This window comes from Sebastes fasciatus, chromosome 12 (genome assembly GCF_043250625.1).
Source record: "Sebastes fasciatus isolate fSebFas1 chromosome 12, fSebFas1.pri, whole genome shotgun sequence".
Lineage (NCBI taxonomy): Eukaryota > Metazoa > Chordata > Actinopteri > Perciformes > Sebastidae > Sebastes > Sebastes fasciatus.
Window position 1 is genome coordinate 18513992 of NC_133806.1, and position 21083 is coordinate 18535074.

General features: G+C 39.6%; 3 protein-coding genes across 3 annotated transcripts; 1 reads left to right on the forward strand and 2 right to left on the reverse strand.

Annotated features, from left to right (window-relative positions):
* Positions 1-3662: 3662 nt before the first annotated feature.
* On the forward strand, positions 3663-7993 carry LOC141779137 (hairy/enhancer-of-split related with YRPW motif protein 1-like). The gene is made up of 5 exons (XM_074653805.1): positions 3663-3861; positions 3999-4071; positions 4187-4270; positions 4390-4471; positions 4569-7993. Exons 1-5 carry the CDS (start codon positions 3776-3778, stop codon positions 5183-5185), a joined length of 942 nt encoding a protein of 313 aa, XP_074509906.1. The 5' UTR covers positions 3663-3775; the 3' UTR covers positions 5186-7993.
* Positions 7324-11449, reverse strand: stmn2a (stathmin 2a). The gene is made up of 5 exons (XM_074653806.1): positions 11289-11449; positions 9447-9542; positions 9109-9281; positions 8803-8994; positions 7324-8711 (listed from the first exon to the last, which is right to left on the reverse strand). Exons 1-5 carry the CDS (start codon positions 11305-11307, stop codon positions 8634-8636), a joined length of 558 nt encoding a protein of 185 aa, XP_074509907.1. The 5' UTR covers positions 11308-11449; the 3' UTR covers positions 7324-8633.
* Positions 11450-14217: 2768 nt separating this feature from the next.
* On the reverse strand, positions 14218-20448 carry upp1 (uridine phosphorylase 1). Its single transcript, XM_074653807.1, has 8 exons — positions 20347-20448; positions 20006-20058; positions 17676-17787; positions 17410-17568; positions 17193-17307; positions 15361-15570; positions 15117-15263; positions 14218-15004 (listed from the first exon to the last, which is right to left on the reverse strand). The coding sequence occupies exons 2-8, from the start codon at positions 20044-20046 to the stop codon at positions 14853-14855; spliced, it is 936 nt and encodes a 311-aa protein (XP_074509908.1). The 5' UTR covers positions 20047-20058; positions 20347-20448; the 3' UTR covers positions 14218-14852.
* Positions 20449-21083: the final 635 nt, after the last annotated feature.

Consider the following 21083-nt stretch of genomic DNA (forward strand, 5'->3'; position numbering starts at 1 on the left):
AAGTGAAAAGTAATATCAAAGTTCATGAGAAACACCATCCAGATAGGGAGTGTGCAGGCCTCAGGATTTTTTCACCACGGGATTATGCACATGTTGAGGTTTATAAAGTGTAGAAATGCATGAAATGGGTGAAGGTACAGTAGGCATGATTTTTTAGTGAAAGTATCTGCTGACAGGGAGGGCAGTGGCGTGTCAGGGATAGTGTGTGAAGGCTCATCCACACTCAGAATGACTGAAGCTTGCACATTGTATCTGTCACCACCGAAACCCCTCTGACATTCTGGGAACAGCGTGTTGGCCTGCAGTTGCTCCCTGGAATCAAGCTCTCTTCCGCACTTGTCGAGCTCCCAACGCACCAAGTTAACAACTGACCTGACGGACAGAGCAGAGAAACAGCTGCTGCTCTACAAGGTACTGGAATGGACGACAGCAGGGGGGTCACGCTCCCACTGATGGCCTTACCAGACACGTCAGGCTCAGGATGCACAAATTATACCAGCCTCAAGTGCTGGCTTTTCCCATACCTGACACTTGGCTGCTGTTTTTATATGGTTTTGTGTGTATTTTATATGTCTAATTATATGACTGCAGTGTTATATTAGTAGCAATACCACACTATAAAAAATAAAAAAAGTAAATTCTTTTTTAAAAAGTTATATAAAGTAAATGTCCTGCTTTAAAATTTTTACTTGAGGAAAAATGCAGAAGTATTGACAACAAAGTGTCAAAAATACAAGTAGTCATCATCCAGAATGACCTCTGGGAATGAAATGTCATTATAGTATTGGATCATTACTATTCATGCATCAACATGTAAGCAGTACTTCAGTGATGTAAAATTGTACAAATAATGTATAATTGTTACATTTAGAGCTTATTTGATTAGTTGTCAACTATTAAATTAATCACCAACTATTTCGATAATTGATTTGAGTATTTTTTTAAGAAGAAAAAAAGTAAAAATTCTCTGATGCCAGCTTCTAATCTGAATATTTTCTGGTTTCTTTACTCCTCTATGACAATAAACTAAATATCCTTAAATTGTGGACAAAACAAGACATTTGAGGACGTCATCTTGGATATTTTCTTTCGACATTTCATAGATCAAACAACTAATCGATTAATTAAGAAAGTAATCGACAGATTAATCGACAATGAAAATAATGAAAATCTTTAGTTGCAGCCTAGTTACTGTCCACCACTGTATGATGGTTTTATTAGTATATATACAACATAACATTATCTTAACATTAACTCATTAAAGCATAGAAGATAGAACAAAAGTTAGTGTGTGTTTTCTTTAGATCATTCACATTAAACATTTGCCTTGTATTTTATATATTTATATATAGGCAGAAATATCTGTATCTCCTGCCACAGTCAGAAGGGATCAGTTACACGGTGGAACATAAACATTGAAAGCTCCCGTGTTTTATATAGTTTGCCCTCTGACCTGAGCGTATTAGTGGGGTCAACATTTTCACACCTTCTGCAGCCAACCCCATCCAGAGAGAAGCACTTATGCTTTGCTGCTTATGTCTAAGAAGGTTTGTATGTTTTTTTTAAATGTAGCTCACAAAAAAAACCATTAATTTAAAGTTGCAGGCAGCTTCCAAAAACATTTCTGTTTCTCGTTCCCACTACACAGCAGAGCGAGGTTCACTGTTTTCACCCACAGTGGATGAATGATTCCCTGGGAAGGTCTGTCTGCGCCAGTCAGTTGACCTGTTTGCAGTGACCGGGGAGGAGGTGGTGGAGGAGAAGGAGCGGGTGGAGGGGGTTTCCTAGGAGAGCCTGGCAACGCTGACTGACTAATGTTGGGCCTCCCGGCTGATCAATGCTGTTGTGGAAGCACACAGCTGACAGCAGACAATGAACAACACACTCTGCTAATGGGCCGTGTGTCCTCCACAACTCCAAAGAAGAAGAGGGCTCCTGCTATAATGGGGCCTGTTGCTCATGAACTGGGGTCTCAGCAGGGAGACCGAGGACCTGAGGCCAGGAGTCTACCGGTCAGCCTGAGCTGTCAGACCTCAGACTCAATACTATCTATTAAAAGTTATGTATTAAAAATCATGCTTTTAATATAACATTTTAAGGGGAGACACTACAGGCGTTGTTTTTCATGCACTGATCAATTTTGAGATTTTTTGGGCTATTTTGCTTCCACTTCTTTCAGACTAGTGGAAAGAAAACATCTAAAATACACATTTAGGTGTTTATTTTACTTTACTTTGTCTATTTGCGTCTGTAAATTTCTCCTAAATTCACCAAAAGTTAGCATTAGATAATGCCTTATTTGCATATTTAAACATAAAATTTCAGAAAACTTGTGATACAAAAAAAAATTTCTTAATGTAAGTAATCAACAGGGGCAGTTTCTTGGTGATATTTATTAGTTAAATATTTTACCCTATTCACTAGTGTCTTCAAAATGTATTAAATTTTACAATACGTTTAAAGGCTGTTTTTTCTCAGACTCTGACTCAGAAATCTCCTCTTCAGTAGCACTTACATACATCAGACTTTCCAGTTTCATTCCTATCTACATTCTGAAGGTTGTTACTGAGGGGTTTGTTCATATCATTTCATCATTCATAGTCTGATTTATATCACAGTTTATTCCTAAAAACTAGGGATGCGCTGATCCAACTTTGTCAGTCTCAATACCGATAGCGATACCAGGGCTTTGTTTATCAGCTGATACCGAGTACTGATCCGATACTAGTGTTTAATTAATAAGCTGTATTCCTCACTGTGTGGAAGTGATTGGGATCATCCTATTATGTGTAAGGCAACATCAGGTTTGACATTGCTTTCTTAAGTTTGTAAAACAAAATGTAACAAATAAATACTTAGATATTCACTGAATTGTTATTTATTATTAAAATAATTAATCATACACCAACAACTTGGTAAAAAAATCTTCAAAATTAACAGGAATTACAATTCAAGTGTAAATCTTTTCAATGCAGCAACAAATTGGTCACAACTTAAACAGGAATTAAAATTCCAGTATAAAATGTATATAATACATACGAATTGAATTGAATAGATCGGCCCCATTGTCACCAATACCCGATACAGCTATTTGAGTCAGCATCGGCCAATATCTAATCCCGTATCGGTATCGGTGCATCGTACTAAAAGTATGGGCGGTTGTTTTTTTATGGCTGTTGACAGTACTTTCTGATTTATGTGGGATTGATAAAAAGAGAAATCCTTTGACTCTATTCCAATGTTCAGATTTATGTTCTGGAAATGTATGCAATTTTCTTTTCACATATTTAATAAGATAATGCCTCATTTGCATATTAAAACATAACATCTTTGAAAAATTGTAATACAAAAAATAATTGCATCAATGTAAGTAATCAACTGGGGGAAGTTTCATGATGATATCTAGGCTATTAGTTAAATTTTTTAACCCTATTCACTTGTCTCCCTTTAAATACTGATTCAGATCATTGCAGAAATGAGTTTCAGTACTTTCCTCTGAGACTTTGGGCTTGTTCATTGATTTTTCTTCTTTTTTTTTCTTTATAAAGTATATGTCATTCAAATACCAGCTTGATTTTAACAGGCTCAAATCTTCTCAAGCACCGCCCACATCATCATGGGACCCTGCCCCCCTCTCCGCAGTGTGAGAGTGATCAGAGCAGAGAGGCAGTCTGATGTTTAAACTGTTGGACACAGAAGGTCTCTGCTGACAGTTCACCACCGGAGCTTCATCTGAGAGGACTACTTTATTTATCACTGCAATCTGGGAAGCAAAATGAAGCGAAGCCACAACTACAGCTCATCGGAAAGCGACCTGGATGACAATGTTGAGGTGGAGAAGGACAGTGGTGACGAAAATGGGTATGTTCACTTTTTAAAATAATCATTATGTCATATGTTTTATGACAAATGTGCATGTTTTTATTCCACTAACTGCTAAATTTCAACTTTATTTCATGTGCGTTTTAATTGAAAAAATTATTTTATTTTCCTTTAAGTCAACTTGATTCTCACGGCTCGATGTCACCCTCCACAACCACCCAAGTTCAAGCCAGGAAAAGGCGCAGAGGGGTAAGTGAACTCATCATCTCTGGTGCCAAGTTGCTGTGTGGTAGATCCAACTGTTTCCATCCCACCTGTCACAATTAGACTACATTGTTTTGTTTGTTTTTTTACATATTCACAGATTATTGAGAAAAGGAGACGTGACCGCATCAATAATAGTCTGTCAGAGTTGAGAAGACTGGTGCCAAGTGCTTTTGAGAAACAGGTAAGCGGGTCTTTATGGACAGTCACACATACATGTTTTTTCTTCATGGACACCAGACAGGAATTATCACTATCATAAAAAGTGACACTGTTCTTTCCTATTTTTTTTTTTTTTTACAGGGATCAGCTAAATTGGAAAAAGCAGAAATTTTGCAAATGACTGTGGACCATTTGAAGATGCTTCATGCATCTGGTGGCAAAGGTATAACATCCCCTTTTTTTGGCTTTGGATGATAAATAAATACATGAATCTGCTGTGAATCACATATCTGACCACTCTGCTTCCATTTCCTTTCCAGGTTTCTTTGAGGCTCATGCTCTTGCTAAGGATTACCGCAGCCTGGGCTTCAGGGAGTGTCTGGCAGAGACAGCTCGCTACCTGAGCATCATAGAGGGTCGGGACGGTGCGGACCCCCTCCGCGTACGTTTGGTGTCCCACCTCAGCAGCTACGCCTCTCAGAGGGAGGTGCACACTGGACTGGAACACTTAGCCTGGGGCTCTGCCTACGGTGCTGGTCCTGCTCATCTCCCCCACCCCCTCCTCCTACAACACCCCCAGGGCAGGACACCTGCATCCAGGAGCAAAAGTAGCCCACCCTCCTCCTCCTCCACCTCCTCTTCTTCCTCTACATCTTCCTCCCCCTCCAGTGAGGCATCTGGGACATCCAGACTCGTCGTCATGCCCCCCGCAGAGACCCTCAGGGTGCCTCCCAACGGCTCGCTGGCCCTCAGTCTGTCTTTGCCAACATCCAAGCTTTCGCCACCACTCCTGTCATCCCTCTCCTCGCTGTCGGCCTTCCCCCTCTCCTTCGGTGCTTTCCCTCTGGTGTCCCCGGCGGCCCTCGGCACAGTGAGCCCCTCCTCCACCCTGTCAAAGCCTTACAGGCCGTGGGGCACAGAGATTGGGGCCTTCTGAAGCTAACAACTGGACTGAAGGCAACAGCTGAGCTGTGCCCACCACCGCAGGACAACCTGACTCTGTTTCTATAGCAATAAAACAGGGGGAACAAAGCAAACTGACTTTATTTTATTAAATATAAAGAATAAGTGGGAGAGGTCGCCCTCAGTATGTCGTAATCTAAAGAGAGGAAATGATTTTATGTTATTCATTGACTAATTTAGTTAACATGCACTGTCTCTATAGGTTGAGGATATGACATATGGGCCATGAATAGATTTACTGTAAGACACACAAATATAGAGGTTATATTTTATAGACCACATACTGGAACTTCTACATTTGTCGAGCATGGGATGTCTGTTTTTAACATAATGTAGAGTTACTTAATTCGGCCTGTTTCTCTAGTGTTATCAGTTGAAATGAATAAGCATATTATATGTGCCATTGTTGGAAAACTAACCACTTGAGAATTGGAAACTTGCATTCTTGTATCTATTTGTGATATTTTTGTACCAATAAATTGACTTAAAAGTATAAAACGTGGATTTAAACCAAAGTTTTTGTTTGTTTCTTTTCATAGTGTATAATAGGTAGCTATTATTTCTACCATGAGTCCTTTATACAAGCAGGCGAACTTTCCTCTGAGTGATTAAGACCTTATCTTCCCAAATGACATATGATCCGCAGGTGCATTTTTGTTACAATCCCGTAGAAGTTAATCATGAGATAATAAGGTCCCCGGTTATTGACTGAAAGGCAATTCCTTCACTGTGTGCCAGGTGAGTAACCAAATCTGAGAGCATTGTTGCCCTTATGAATACCCAGGAAATCATTAAGAGCCAGAGGAAATCCTTTACAATGTTGCCCTGACCTCACCAGCTCGGGTTGGTCTGAAACGGAGACAATAGTGTGAACAGGATGGGGACGTTGGAGGAAAGCGGTTAAAAAGTAACAACAATACACGAGACAGCTGGACTAATAAATCACCAGTGTTGTTTCTGGTCCAATCTGAGTGACACAGACTTTTAGGGGTTCACTGTTTTTTAATGACTCAGTTTTATAAGTCCGTGCAGCACCTCAGGCTTCCAGGAGGGGCAGTGTGTGGTTTGCTCCCTGACAGCAAAGGCCACATGCTATTAATGATATATTAACTATAATGTCTTCCTTCGAAATAATAGTCAATTTAAAGCACATTTGATGTTCTGTCTTTGCTCCCTCTAAATGAGGATGTTATTTAAATTCCAAATAATGCTTCTCGTGAAAAGAAACACAAATTATCTTTATTATTATATCAGTGTTTTTGTTTTTGTATTTCTTCAATATTTGCTTTTGGCATATTGGGAATTTTTGGCCAGCTTTTGGATTGGTATCATACTGTAGACTGTATGAGTGGTATGGGCTTCAGCTTGGTTTCTTCTTTCTAGAGAGATCTGCCACTGCCACCTAGTGGAGGAACTTTGTCTTACACATGCCTGATGGAGGATCATGGATTCATTTTAGATGTTTATCCAACGGGTTCTCATCCCATCTCGTCACACACTGACGCTTTGTCAGACCCCTCGGCGTCACTTTTCGGTCGCAGTAAAGATGTGCTTAATGTTGTAAATAACACAAAAACACATGTTTAGGATCAGGCAACAAAACTACAATAGTTAGGTTTAGGAAAAAACAACATGGTTGGGCTTAAAGTTACTACGTTTGTACAGTGAAAATGTGACTTGACGTTGTGTTGTTGGACGCATTCATCTCCCCTCCTGCCCACCCTGTGTGTGTCTTTCACTCTTTAAACTACATCACCACAGCACCTTCCCTCAGCATTTAATATTAATGGAAAGCTGCTAAAGGGTGCTTAAAGGTGTCTTGTGCGGCAGGATTGAACGCAGAGAGCTGTGACAAAGCGTCGGTATTTGACGCCCTGGGAATGAGAACGGGCTGGTTTATTATATGTTAGTCTAACCCTCGAGGAATTAACCTGACTTTATATGAATTATGCCAAAAAATGTTTATACAATATCCAAAACGAATTAACATTAAAGATGAATGAACTAGGGGAAGACGGCGATTCTCGGGATGTGTAGATAACTGGTTCTTTTATTTGGCAGTTTACATTTCCCCTCCTTCTATTAGCACAGAAAAGTATTGGATGGTGCATGCCATGTTCACAGAACCTCAAACCTTTATTCAGCAAAGCTTTCACAGAGAAATATATGAAGGGAGAAACACAAGCAGCAGAGGATGCAGGCAGATATCAGTGGTACTGTATATTAAAAAGAAACTAGTTCAGTGTGCTGAATGTAAAGCATCCCGCATCCGTTCTCCATCTAATCCCCTAAAGAGAGCAGAGGCTAATGATGCCTTGTGGTAAAGTCGCATTCACACACACCCACACAGACATACAGTATGGTCACACTATCAATATCAAGGTGGGAGCAACAGCACATTCCACTGTCCAAGACAATATGCATGGTACCAGTATGGTGTCGTAACATTCAAGAGTATGTAACAGAGCTAGATTGATTTAGCTGGAGATGGATTCATTGAGAGGTGCTGTTGTTCGGGGGTAAGTGGGAATCTGATTAACAGTTGCTCCCATTGGGCAAAGACATTCTTAACAACAACAAAGCACCTATCAAGTTCATTATCAAGCTCATTTCAGAGGAGGTGGACACTTCACGGATCTGTGGAGTTTTGGCGTATTGTTACGTTCCAAGCGTGAATGAGTGGGTGTGCGTGTGAGGAAGATACAGATGGGATATCTCGTAGGAGCCTGTGGTGTTTTAGGTACACCGACCGTCATTCTTTTACAAAGACACAGAAACATCATCATCATCATTATGACATCATCAGGAAACACTGCGAATGCCAGCCTACAGCCAACTCACAACACCGACGGACGGCTTTCACAAGAAAAATGGGTTGTGGAGTCAAATTTTCAAGAACTGAAACGTTAATCAATCACAAACAAAAATGTTTGAAATCGTACAGTGCAGTACAATCTGTATGTACTTCACTTACCATGATAGATAGATAGATAGATAGATAGATAGATAGATAGATAGATAGATAGATAGATAGATAGATAGATAGATAGATAGAGAGAGAGATAGAGAGAGAGATAGAGAGATAGTTAGATAGATAGACTTTAAGAAAAAAGTATTTACAAAATAATAGCCATATTCTCACATTTTCTCTAAAATCAACAAATCCATTCAACTCTCAAGATGAGTGTTATTGATGTTTGTATCCACTGATAATACTGATAGTGGTGGTGGTGTGGTGTGGTGTGGTGTGGTGTGGTGTGGTGTGTTGTGTTGTGATGTGTTGTGATGTGGTGGTGAGGACCTCGAACCTCTCGGCCTCCAGGGGGTTGGGTGTCTGTTCTGAGGAGGGTGAGGGCGGGGCGATGGAAGGGGGAGGATGGAGGGACTTTGATGGACCACGGAAGTCAGGACTGCTGTGAGGCTCATGCTGTCAACTCTTCCCTCTCCCTCTCCCTCTCGCCCAGCTCTTTGTTCTTGCGCACCAGAGCTGCGTGTCTCTCCTGAAAACACGAGAACAACAGAGAGAGAAGAGAAGAGTTAGTCATCAGGCGTCAGGCCTAAAGAAAACACAAGATTTTCTGCATTGCTCACCTTCTCCTGTAGACGCTCGATCATGGCCGCCAGATGGGCGTCACGGTTCTCCTTGATCTGGTCCATCTTCATCTGCAGCTTCTCCTCGGCCATCTTGCTGAAGTTGCTGTTCTCCTCCATGGCCTTGAGCAACACGTCCCTCTCGTGGTCTCGCTTTTCTGCCAAAGCCCTCAGCACCTGGGCCTCCTGATACTAAAAAGACGCACAGCAAACAAAAAAAAGATTAATTCTGAATGATTTCAAATCTAAAATGTGCTTCTTTCTTTTCCCATTTTAAACACCCAAAGCTATTTCAAACATATTCACCTTCCTCCGGTCTTCAGCAGCCTCCAGTTTCTTCTCAATGTCATCCAGGGAGATGTCCCTCTTGGGAGGCGAGGGGAGGTTGTGGGCTAGGTCTGACACCGGAGACAGGGGCTTGAGAATCACCTCAAAGGCCTGACCAGAGGCCCGCTTGTTTATAGCTTTCACCTCCATGTCTGTAAATCAGACAATTATGATGATGAAACCAGCAAAATCAATGTCCAATAAATCAGTCCAACAATACGTCATTATTATCTGTATCTACAGGGTGGATGAAAACATCCATGGGGGACAATTTGTTTGATCCAAAAGAAAAAATCAATGTTCGAGCTGATCCCTACCTTCAAACTCACACACGAGCTTGTTGCGTGTCTCTGGGTAGAAGCAGGAGCAGATGAGGGAGAGGACGGACAGCTCCTTCATCTTCTCTTTATACGCTGTGGGAACATAAACACACCGTAGCATCATGGTGGTGGTGAGTCTCTCTGTGTTACTCATGAAAACACTAAAACTGACCTGCTCAGGTCTCCTCACTATACCACATATCTTTATACAAACACAAATCAATTACTTGAGATATTTCCAAATTAAGATAAGGAGAGGGAGATTTTCACAATAAAATCAATTAGCATGAAGGCCGATGCATCTGAAATGTATATATAAGTGCCCTGTTGCTTAATAATTTATTGGATGGATGTATTCTGTAAGGGTGATCGCTCTTTTGTCGGATCTTAAGACATCTGTGACTCATTTAAATCGAGAAATCAGAGTGCCTCGTCTAATATCCGCTTGCAATCTGCACCAGATGAGTGATTAGACAGGTCTGTGCGTCAAGTTATTCAATTTCCTGTTAAACTCTCAGCTGATTGTCATGATCACGATAATCATAAACATGTATATCTATCTGTCTTATCCCTATGTTGAGTGTCAAATACAGCTGATCTTGACTTTTATCTCTACTAGATCTGGCGTATAAGATGTGCTTTCACCCATTTCATACTGACTATTTTTAATCTCATCTGCAAATTCTGTCTCCATGCGCTCTTGTGTATTTGACAAAGTGCCCACATGGCTGTTCAGAGAGGGCTATACAGATTGTCAGTGCTGCTAAGCCTTCTGCTGCAAAGGCCAGCGTGTGAAGCGGCCCCTTGCTGCAGGGCTGGCCTGCCTCCCACCCTGCCATGCACCTGGCTGTCTCCTCCTGCCACCAACACACACATAACCATAATGAAGCCAGTCTGCACACACCCTGCTGGATCGTAGATGATGGGGACCAAATCTGGTTGCTTATATTAAAAAGCACCACTATTTTATATACAGAGGCTAAACAAACCAATGAAAACAAATATGCTAAATGCCTGATGGCCTATACAACAATAACTGTAACCATCAGAGGAGATGACTAATGCGAAGTATCTGATAATATAACATTTGGTGAGCTATAACTCCTACGCCGCATTTGTATTTGCTCATATGCCAATAGTGTTTTTTTTTTGAGAGATAAATGGCAACCCATCTGTCACAGCTGGGGGATGCATCTTTTGGCAAGGAGGGAAATAAGGAAAGCTATAATAAAAAGGAGCAATAACAGATAAATGATAGGATGAAACAATCACGTTCAGGAAAGGCTATACAGAGATTTTAAAATGGCAAAATGATATATTAAAGTGAGACTGTTGAAGCCCTCTCAGCTTCGCTTTAATGGTCGGCAGCACAGCATCTTTGGGTGGGGTCCGTCTGCATTATGCTGCATGTTGGAGGCTGCTGGAGCATGAACCAAAGGTGCGGCTGTAGTAAATAAAGCTGTCAAGGGGCCAATATCCATCCGTTTTATCTAATTATAATCTGTTACACAATATAAATATATATATAGATCAAAGCAAATGACGTAGATGAGGATAATGGAGGAGACATTTCAGTAATGATGGAGGATGCTCATATATTCTTGCTGTCATTATACCAGTCTCTCTAGATGAGACAATAGGCGATGGAGAATATCAAGAAAAATGATGTTATAGTTTTAATCAGAACATGTCTGAGTGGAGCTATAACAGAAAGCACGACCACCGTCCTAGACAATATAATAGGCCGACATGGTTCTCTATACAGAAAGGATCTATAACACAAGTCCATCCATCTATCCATACATACATTACGCAATAGGTTTTTATTGGTTTTCTTACCGGTTGCTGTTTTGGCCATGGCTGATGTATTTGTCCGCAGAGGATGCTGCTGTAGCTCTGTTCAGGTGAACGGTGATGCTGCTTAAGGCACTGAGTCAGCGAATAGATCGAGAGGGATGGAGCGGATGGCAAACAGGAGGAGGTGGGCACGCACTCACGCACGCACGCATGGACGGGAGTGCGCAGGCAGACCCTCCTCTTCGTCCTCTGACGCGCAGAGCAGCATCCTATATGTATGTGACCATATAGACTACACTTAAAGCTGGCAGACACACAGGGAAGTCGATAGATATGTTCTCCACACCGGATACTTTTGACTTGTGTTTTTACTGGATCAACATTTATGAGACTATATAGGTCCACAGTGAGCTAAGCATACTTTATGATGTGCTATTGTGTGTACACTGCAAAAACAGCCCTACTAGAAATAAGCCAAATATTCATAAATTTCGACAATTTTTTTTTGTTTTGAGCAAAAAAATCTGCCAATGGGGATAGCAAATTTTGCTTGGCTATAATTCTTAAAACTAGACTATAAATCTAGACACTTTAAGACTGTAATGTGTCTTAAAACTAGAAAAATAGGCCAACATTTTGCTTATTACAAGCAAAGAAACTGTTATGTAAGAAATGTTTACTTAAAATGAGTGTTGTGCTTTCTTGATTAAGCTGACTTTAAGATTTTCTTACTTAATTTAAGAATTTACACCTTAATTAAGATTTTAATATCTTATTAAGAAAAAGTTAGATATATTTTCTTAAAATGAGATTATTTTTCTAATGCAAAACTTTCTTGTCAAGATTCTTTTTCTTTTTAGGCAAAACATTTTTAAAAAATCCTAGAAACGGCTTTTTTTTACTTTCTTAAAAATCCTTTTTTGCAGTGTATGTGTATTGTGCGTTTTGTATGTTCTTTCTTGTATGACTGTAGTATGTTTCTTTGTCTTGACCTGCCAAGGGACTACAGATGTGAATTAGTTTAAAGCTATAATCTGGTACGGTGCTTCAAATGGTGACATTTATGTTTTAAACTGTACATGGTCCCTTTTAAATAAAATAATAAAATAATAATAATCAAAGCTGATTAGACATTGCTTTATGTCATTTTTTTAAGAATACAAAGATCAATCTTGCATTTTCTAATAAAACATACTAATAATAATAATAATACATACTACTTTACTGAGTATAGCCAATCTGCTGTGACTAATTCGCCTACTCAAAAAAATATTATAAATGACGCTCTTGCTATTAGTCAGACCTTCCAATTTAAACTCTGACGTCATTTCACGTCAGTGTTGGCCTAAAAAGAGTAAAAAAACAAGAGTACAGTTGTAACTTTGATAAATGCCATCCAAAATAACACTTGTATCTCAATAGATATTTGTAGGAATTCAGATTGAAACCAGTTGAAGTTGTTGACATCACTGCTGTTCATTGTCATCAGTGATGAAGTGATGACTAAGTACATTTACTCAACTACTGTACTTACAGTAAGTACAAATTCAAGGGACTTGTACTTTACTTGAGTATTTCCATGGTGTACAACTTTATAGGCTACTTCTACTCCATATACATTTCAGGGGCTAGTATTATACTTTTTACTACACTACATTTGTCTGACAGCTGTAGTTACTAGTTACTTCATGTCCAGTGAAAACCATGTGTTGATTTTGAATGTTTGAGATAAAGTGAAGGATGCAGTGTTCCTTTATGGGTTGAGACATTTCTCCTACTTCTTAAGCAAAATAAACTATTTAAAAAACCCTCTTGGATCAGCTGGAAAAAAATGCATAGTCACAAAGCTGAATATAGGGCAGTTTTTCTGAGCGTGTGAACACATATACAGCAGTGAAATGCAACATACACATTAAAGCAGCAGTAAAATTAATAAAAAATATATGATAGTAAAACAATGTCATCTTACTGCAAAATTAATACTTTTATTTTTCATACTTCCAAGTACATTTTGCTGATAATACTTTGACTTTAGTAAGGTTTTGAACACAGGACGTTTAGTTGTAATGGAGTATTTTCACAGTGTGGTATTAGTACTTTTGCTAAAATAAAGGATCTGAATACTTCTTTCACCTCTGATTGTCATTAAAGCATCTGTAGTAAAACTATTTAAGAGGTTCACATAAGCTGGCTGATCTAAAGACAGGAGGAGGCAAATGTTCTTGAGTGGGCATACATTTAGGAGAAGGAATGATATCTGTGTTTATCAGCCAAGTTAATGTTTCAATAGAGATCGTCTTGAAAGAACTTCACAGGGGCATAAATATAGACGGTGCAGGCAGTGCGGTTGCACTGGGGCATGTAGATGTAACCCAAAACAATAGCCTTGGTAGGTAACTCATTCGACTGTAAAATCGAACACATTGTTGTTAAAATACATTTACACCTAACTAGCATCCTGTCCTCACTACCTTACACCACTGGACTTAACTGATATTGAACGTTCCAATATCCATACTGCCATACTATTTAGTATGCCAGAAAAATATTTAGTATGTCCCAATACATAGTATGTGAAATGCCAATAATACCAGGATATCCTACTATATCTAGTTGCATTTTGCAGTATGCAAGCCAGCATGCTTTTCTGGCTATTCTGACCCACAATCCTCTGCGCAGCGGATATATGAGCAAGAGGGTCAAAGTTCAAGGCCCAATGTTATAATGAAGTAGTATGTCCCAATTATATGCATACTGCATGCAACAGGGGTAGTTTCAGTATATACTCAAAGTAAAAAGAAAAAGTATGCGATTTGGAAGGTAGCCTTATTTTTAGTCGCCAGTGGTCATGATGTTGGTCACCAACCTCCTGCTTCACAAACAATACCAGAGTGCTTCTTGCACCGAGAAACGCTGTAGGATGTTGTGAACGTGTGCTACTCTAATGAGCAAGAACATAAAACAAACCAACTTCAGACTTTGCGAGGATTTATTAGTGATAAGACATTCAGTGGATTCAAATAAGTGACATTTTGTTTTGTTTTTTATGTTCTCAATGAAAGATTACAGAAGCCTAATGGTAAAAAACAACAACAATGCAACATACATTCTGTATAAAAAAAACTCCAAATGATACATATTTTGCACACAAATGTATCATCAGTGTTTTTTTTTGTAGTTTTCATGAATCATTTCTGTAATGACAGTTTGAGGTTATTTTGTTACAGCATCGTTGTAAGCATAGACTGACCAAAAGTCATGAAGGTTTTATGGATAAAGAACTTTACATGTTGTATAAAACAGAGGCAGCCTTAAATGAGACATATTTGATGACTATATGCTGCTACACAACATTTAAGGTTCAGTTATATCATATTTAAGTTAAAAACAAGAGGAATTTATTAAGACAGTGAAATCAATCAGCTAAACAAGTGCCAAAGGATAAATACAAGTCAGTGCATAAATCAAAAATTCAGTGAATATTATGGAAGTATTAAAAAGGTATGGCTTATTGGTGCGCAGGAAATGGCCTATACAAATTTTTTTTTTTAAAGCTGAGTAATTGCATTGCATCATGTTTTCAAGAGAAGATCTGGATGTGTACACTTAGCTACGTGCTGCTTTGGTCCTCAGCTGCTTCCTAATGTAGTAGCCGACCAGTATCTGAGGACGTTGTTGGTAATTGTGAAGAACTTCGTGAGAGGCTTTCAGCTGATCCCCCTCCAGCCGATCCAGGAATGTCACACAAACCACAGCCGCTTCATGCAACAAGAAATAAATGTTAGAAACTCAACGAGGTGTGAAGGCAACTTTCTGTGTTTTGAGACACTGAAAAATGTGTCATATAATGCCGATATTGTATTTTCTTACCTCGTAGGCCACTCAACTTGCACATAGCAGCGAAAACAGATGACTCCATTTCAATATTGCAGATGCCTGCTTCTCTGGCTTTAGTGAGGTAGTCCTGTTTATCCTTCTCAGTGTAGGAGCAGAAAGCACCATCCAAACGGGCTTGCCCTGGTGATTGATCAAACAAAAGATGAACATTACAACTGTAATACTGAACATGTTGATGAGGAATGTGATTAACGCATCAATGGATCAGAAATGGTACCTTCATAGAAATCCAGTGTACACATGGTGTTGCCTGTCACCGTCTCAAACTGGTTCAGCTCCTTGCTGCACTGCAACAGCTCCTCAGCCAGGCTCGAGTCCAGATCAGTATTGCGCACCACCGTCTTCCCCAGGATCACCTGCTCAAACTTGGGCACGAAGGTGGCATCCATAGACTGCTTGGTGACAACAACCGTGCCCGGCTGAACACCTGAACACCAAAAATGGCAAGTGAGATGAACAATAATTTCTAGTGTGAAAGTACAGAAAGCTTCAAATAAGAAGTGTTTTTAATAATATATGTTGAAACAACAAAGTAAACTAAGACAGACAATATTAAGTAAAATAAGCATCATGTTCATTTTCAAATGAAAAAAACATCCAAAGAAATTCTTAAAAGGGACAGTGTGTAGGATTTGGTGGCATCTAGTGGTGTGGTAGCAGATTGCAACCAACCGAGTTCCCCTCCGCTCACTTCTCCCTTTCCAAGACTGCGGTAACGTGAGCCGCCGAGTGCAAAACCGTGGTAACACCATTCGCCTCGCTCAGAGGCCATCCTTACCATAATAACACTACTTTCGGAGCAACGGAAGTCAGAGGCGGCTGGCGGTATCACAGTTTTGCACACTGTGGCTAACAGCACTGCAGTTTCACAAGCATCAGTGTTGGGTTTGTCCGTTCTGTGCTAGTGTAGAAACATGGCAGACTCCGTGAAGAGGACCAGCTCCCTATGTAGATATGAAGGGCTAATTCTAAGCTAACAATAATTATACACTAATGAAAAGATAGTAATGAAAACTATATTCCATTTCTGCCAATAGATCCCCTGAAATGTTACACTACTTTAAATGATATCAGTTAACATATCTCTTTAGTTCAATTTGTAATTCAGTGGTACAGTCTACTAAAAAGTAGTCATAGTTGCTAGAATCAAATCACACTATAGCCTTTAACCAGTCTGAAAATGATATATGTGGACTTCAAAGATATGCCACAGAACGCCATCCAAATGGTTCATGACATATTTAAAAAAAAAAAAAAAGGTTGGTATATATCAGAATGAAAATCACTAACTCACTTTAAAAAAGTAAAAACAAAATGAGAGACCATTTTGCAATGGGATCACACCAGCCACCACACCCCGCTTCCTACCCCCCTACTTCCGACGCCCTTGCTCGGACCATGCCCGTCTTCAAACTCACCCTTCATTTTGATCTCAACTACACCCCAGTTAAGTTTCTTACACGGTTGGGACGCTATCGCAGTGACAAAATCTGTCCACAGACAGACATATAAACACCTGGTAAAGTACTAAAATCCCTTCTCTGGTAGCTCCTGCTACAGTAGGTGTCTCAAGGACCACATTTTGCCATGATGAGACACACACAGACTTACAAGGTGAAAACAATACCAGCCACATGCGGTCGCGGCTAGTAAATACAAGTTTTCTCTTATTCTGAAAACTGGAGAAATACCATCATGGGCTAATAGAAACAATACACAAGAAGCTGTATTGGATGACACTGCTGTAAAATCTAAAAAGGGACTTTGGGCTCCCTCTTGTGGTAAAACTACGAAAAGGTGTCTTAGTGGACAATACCAAGTACTCAAATGTGATCCAACACTAAACCGTTATCATGGCAAGGACATCTGACCACACAGGGAGTCATTTCCTCTTACAGAAGCTCATTGATTTCATTTACAGAATCACAGGGAAACTAGCATCCTTGGGGCGTCGGCAGTATTTATGGTTTGATAATGCAACACATGAATAATTAGATGTATCATCAGGCACTCAGGTAATAAAAAAGAAATTCTAAATAATAAGCTTACCTATTCCACCGGATGTCCCAATGCGTATAATGGTAACATCTGTGCAATGAGCGTGATGGAGGAGCTTTATTAGCTCATGTAACATTATGGAAATAGATGGGATGCCCATTCCATGCTGCAAAATAAAGCACAGACATGTCACACACAATTTTCACATCTATGTAGACACAGTTTATTAGGATTACTACTATTTGAATGTTATAATAGGTCTACATACACTGACAGACAGTACAGGGCCAATTTTGTACATAGCATAGCGGTCTGTTCCAGCACAGATGTTTGGGTACTCTGATTTGGGGTCTTCCATTCTGAGCTCAGCAGCAATATACTCAGTGAATGCTTTCATTCTCCAAGGACTGCCCCCGACACACACAAACTGAAAGGAAATACACAGAAAAAACATAAATAAGAGCAGAATAAAGAGGAGTAAGAAGGTGATTTTTGTCCCACAAATAAATGTAAAAAAAAAAAGAAAATCATTACTTTGACATCACCAAACATAGCTGGTAGGTCGTGGGTTCCGGTTCCTAAACCAAAGTGGTAGAGGACGTCATCTTTCATTGCATCCAGGTGGGGGTTGTGCACAAAAATAGGGCTTTGGGGGAGATAACAGATTTTGATTATCAAACTGAATTGCCATTTAATTTTACTTCATTCATTAGGTGGCTGAACAAATCTGATATATATATATATACATATATATATATATGCGATGTATAATGCGATAATATCCTTATAATAAATAAGCTTATCCGTTTTAGCTACCAAGCACATAAAACCTGTTGGTCCAGTATGAGTCAATATCAGATTTTCATTACATGACTGTAACCATACTTACTTACTTAGTCCTTGTTGCGCCTAGTGGCACATAGGGCAAGGACTAATGATCTCCACTCATCTCTATTGTTTGCTTTCTTCTCAATGCTGTTCCAGCTGTATCCTCTCGTCTTCATTTCTCCTTCGATGGTTCGCCTCCAGGTTGTTTTGGGCCTCCCTCTTTTGCGTTTTCCCTCCGGTGTCCAACGCAATGCCACTTTTGTCATGTCATCAGATGGTTTCCTTAATACATGTCCAAGCCATCTCCATCTTCTTCTTATCAATATTGTTTCCATGTCCAAGCACCCTGTCGTTTTGTGTAGTTCATGGTTTGTGATCTTTCTAGGCCAGAATATCCTCATGATCTTTCTGAGGCGGGTGTTGTGAAAGCTAGAAAGCTTGCCTATGTCTTTTTCAGTCATTCTCCAGCACTCGGCGCCATATAGAAGTACTGATAGTACACAGCTGTTGTATAACTTTAGCTTGGTGTTTCTAGTTATGTGTGTTGACTTCCAGATGTTTCCAAGTCTTAGAAATGCTGTCCTTGCTTTTCCTAATCTAGCCATAATGTCTTGGTCAGCTCCACCATCTGATGTTACCTGGCTTCCGAGGTATGTGAAAGATGACGTACATGTCAGTTGTTGTCCATTTAGCTTTATGACAGGTGGTTCTTCCATGTTGAGGGGCATGACTTCTGTTTTCTTGATGTTAATCTTAAGTCCCAGCATGCTTGCATTCTTCTGTAGTCTAGATGTTTTGTCTTGCATGTGACTTGGTAGATGTGATAGGAGAGCAAGGTCGTCAGCATAGTCTAAGTCCTCTAAGTTGGAAAAGAGGGTCCATCTGATGCCAGTGTTTGAGTTGTTTAGGGTTTTTCGCATTACTCAGTCCACAACTACAATGAACAATAGGGACGACATCACACACCATTGTCTCACTCCTGATTTAACAAGGAAGCTAGTGTCTTTCGTGCATCCTACTATGCATCTGAAGTCAGTGTAGAACACTTTCACTGTAACCATAACTGTGTATATACAATTATTTAAGGAGGTGTTGGATTATTTGCACAATATCACCATATGTGTATTATTAACATGATCATTTTTAAATATCACGGTTACCGTCAATATCGGCTCCTAAAATAAATATAAATGAATAAATATACTGTATGTCTACAGTATGTACAAGTGTTTCTGTAAATTATAAACAATATAAATAACGCAAAGAAACAAATATTGAACGAGTGGATATGTACAACATTTGCATGTAGGATTTATAAACACCTTGACAGGACATTAACTTTAACAATATGGAAGTAAGTGGATGTTTTAGTGTATGGCTGATTTTAAATATTCATGCCTACGCCCAATGTCAACTGGGACATACTACATGTATTTATTGACAGACTGTACACACTATGTTCACCCATTCACTCTGTATCTTTTATATCTCTATTTATTGTTTTTATAATTTTTGTATACCTTTACCTCTCCTGTGTTTCACTCTGTTTGCTGCTGTTGCTGCTTTGACATCTGAATTTCCCTCCGGGGATTAATAAAGGTTCATCTTATCTTATCTTATGAATTAAATATATTAGTTTTCGATCAGAGTGAGAAAATGTATGAAGTGAGAAAATGTGATTTAGGGTGAAATGGCCCTTTAGAGGAGAAGTAGGCCAACCACATCTGCCCCATTGATTATGAGTTCAACTGTTAACAATCGAGCCTATAAATGGAGTACTACTGCCATATTTTAAATTCCATTGTTATTGAGTCACTCATATTGGACCAATAGGTTTTATATGGTAGATAAAGCGGATAACCTTGTTTATTATAAGGAAGGAAAACCTGTCTGTCCTAATATCCTGACACAGTTTCCTCATCCAAAATGAACCGTACAGCATAGTCTGAGCCCATATGGGCCATTAACTGTCTCAACACAAACATAAACTTTTAAACGTAAAGTAACTTGGTATGGTGGATGGTGGAGCTTCTCACCTGCTGCATGAGTCAGTCCTCTTGTCGTCCTCTGGATTCATTTTCCTGAAAAGCTGTATAAGAACAAAAATCAGTGATTGAGAACAAAATCCACCTCTAAAAACACCTGAACGTTACAATTACAAACTGAGTCTTATAACCCCACACAGTGGGAGGAATTACCATTTAACCTAAAACACAATTAACACGTTTTACAGATGAGCGTTATCAGACGCATTGCAGCACAGAGTCGCTCCCAGCGGGGAAATAGACAGTTATAGCTCCATCTTTAGCTTCCAGACGAGCCAACAGGACAAATAAAGACCAAAAAGCTACAACACAAACACCAGATAGACATTTACCTTTGGTGTGCTGCTGCTGCTGCTGCTCGACTCTCTGGTTCCTCCGTTTCTGACAAACTAATTTCCCTCTGTCTGAACTCGTCGCCAGCGGTACGTGCGTTACGTGACCACAATGATGTGACGTCCAGCACGTCACAAGCGTCAGAACTACCCCTCCCAGGATGTAGACTGGGATGTGATAGATTTACATGGAAGTCCTGTTGAGGATATGATAACCAGTGGCCGCCGGCCAACAGAGGGCTCTAGGGCCGCCCTCCCTGAGTCACACACAAAAAAACATCACTACTATTACTAATAATAATAATAATAATAATTATAAAAATTATAAAAATTGTCAATATTTGTGTGTTTTAAATATGGAATGCACCCAGTAATATGTGTAATTTGATTGTAATGTGATTATATTTTGTATTAATAATCTGAATCTGTAAAGTAGCTAAAGTTGTCAGATCAGCATCAGAATGGTATTTATTGCCAAGTGTAAGAGGTATACACTAGGAATTTTCTTTGGCTTTGTTGGTGCAAGACAAACAGTATAATAACAAAAGAATAGATAAAACGTTAGAATAAAATAAGAATAAAAATGTACAATTTACAAAATAAGCTATAAACAAAATAAACATGATATAAACAGATAGTGCAAATATTGAGGGGGGGGGGGCAGTAGTGTGTGTGTGAGGGAGAGACAGTCACAGGGGGGCGGATGGGCTGTTGGAGAGCCCCACTGCCATGGGGAA

Coding starts and splice junctions, on each gene's coding strand:
- stmn2a (XM_074653806.1), bottom strand. Junction 8,995..9,108: donor CTGCTGAAGACCGGAGGAAG/GTGAATATGTTT, acceptor GCGTCTTTTTAG/TATCAGGAGGCCCAGGTGCT. Junction 8,712..8,802: donor TCGAGCGTCTACAGGAGAAG/GTGAGCAATGCA, acceptor TCGTGTTTTCAG/GAGAGACACGCAGCTCTGGT.
- LOC141779137 (XM_074653805.1), top strand. CDS start 3,776: ATGAAGCGAAGCCACAACTACAGCTCATCGGAAAGCGACCTGGATGAC. Junction 4,072..4,186: donor CCAGGAAAAGGCGCAGAGGG/GTAAGTGAACTC, acceptor ACATATTCACAG/ATTATTGAGAAAAGGAGACG. Junction 4,472..4,568: donor TCATGCATCTGGTGGCAAAG/GTATAACATCCC, acceptor TTTCCTTTCCAG/GTTTCTTTGAGGCTCATGCT.
- upp1 (XM_074653807.1), bottom strand. CDS start 20,046: ATGAATCCAGAGGACGACAAGAGGACTGACTCATGCAGCAG. Junction 15,264..15,360: donor TACACTGGATTTCTATGAAG/GTACCATTTCTG, acceptor ATCAATCACCAG/GGCAAGCCCGTTTGGATGGT. Junction 15,005..15,116: donor CAAGTTGAGTGGCCTACGAG/GTAAGAAAATAC, acceptor TGTTGCATGAAG/CGGCTGTGGTTTGTGTGACA.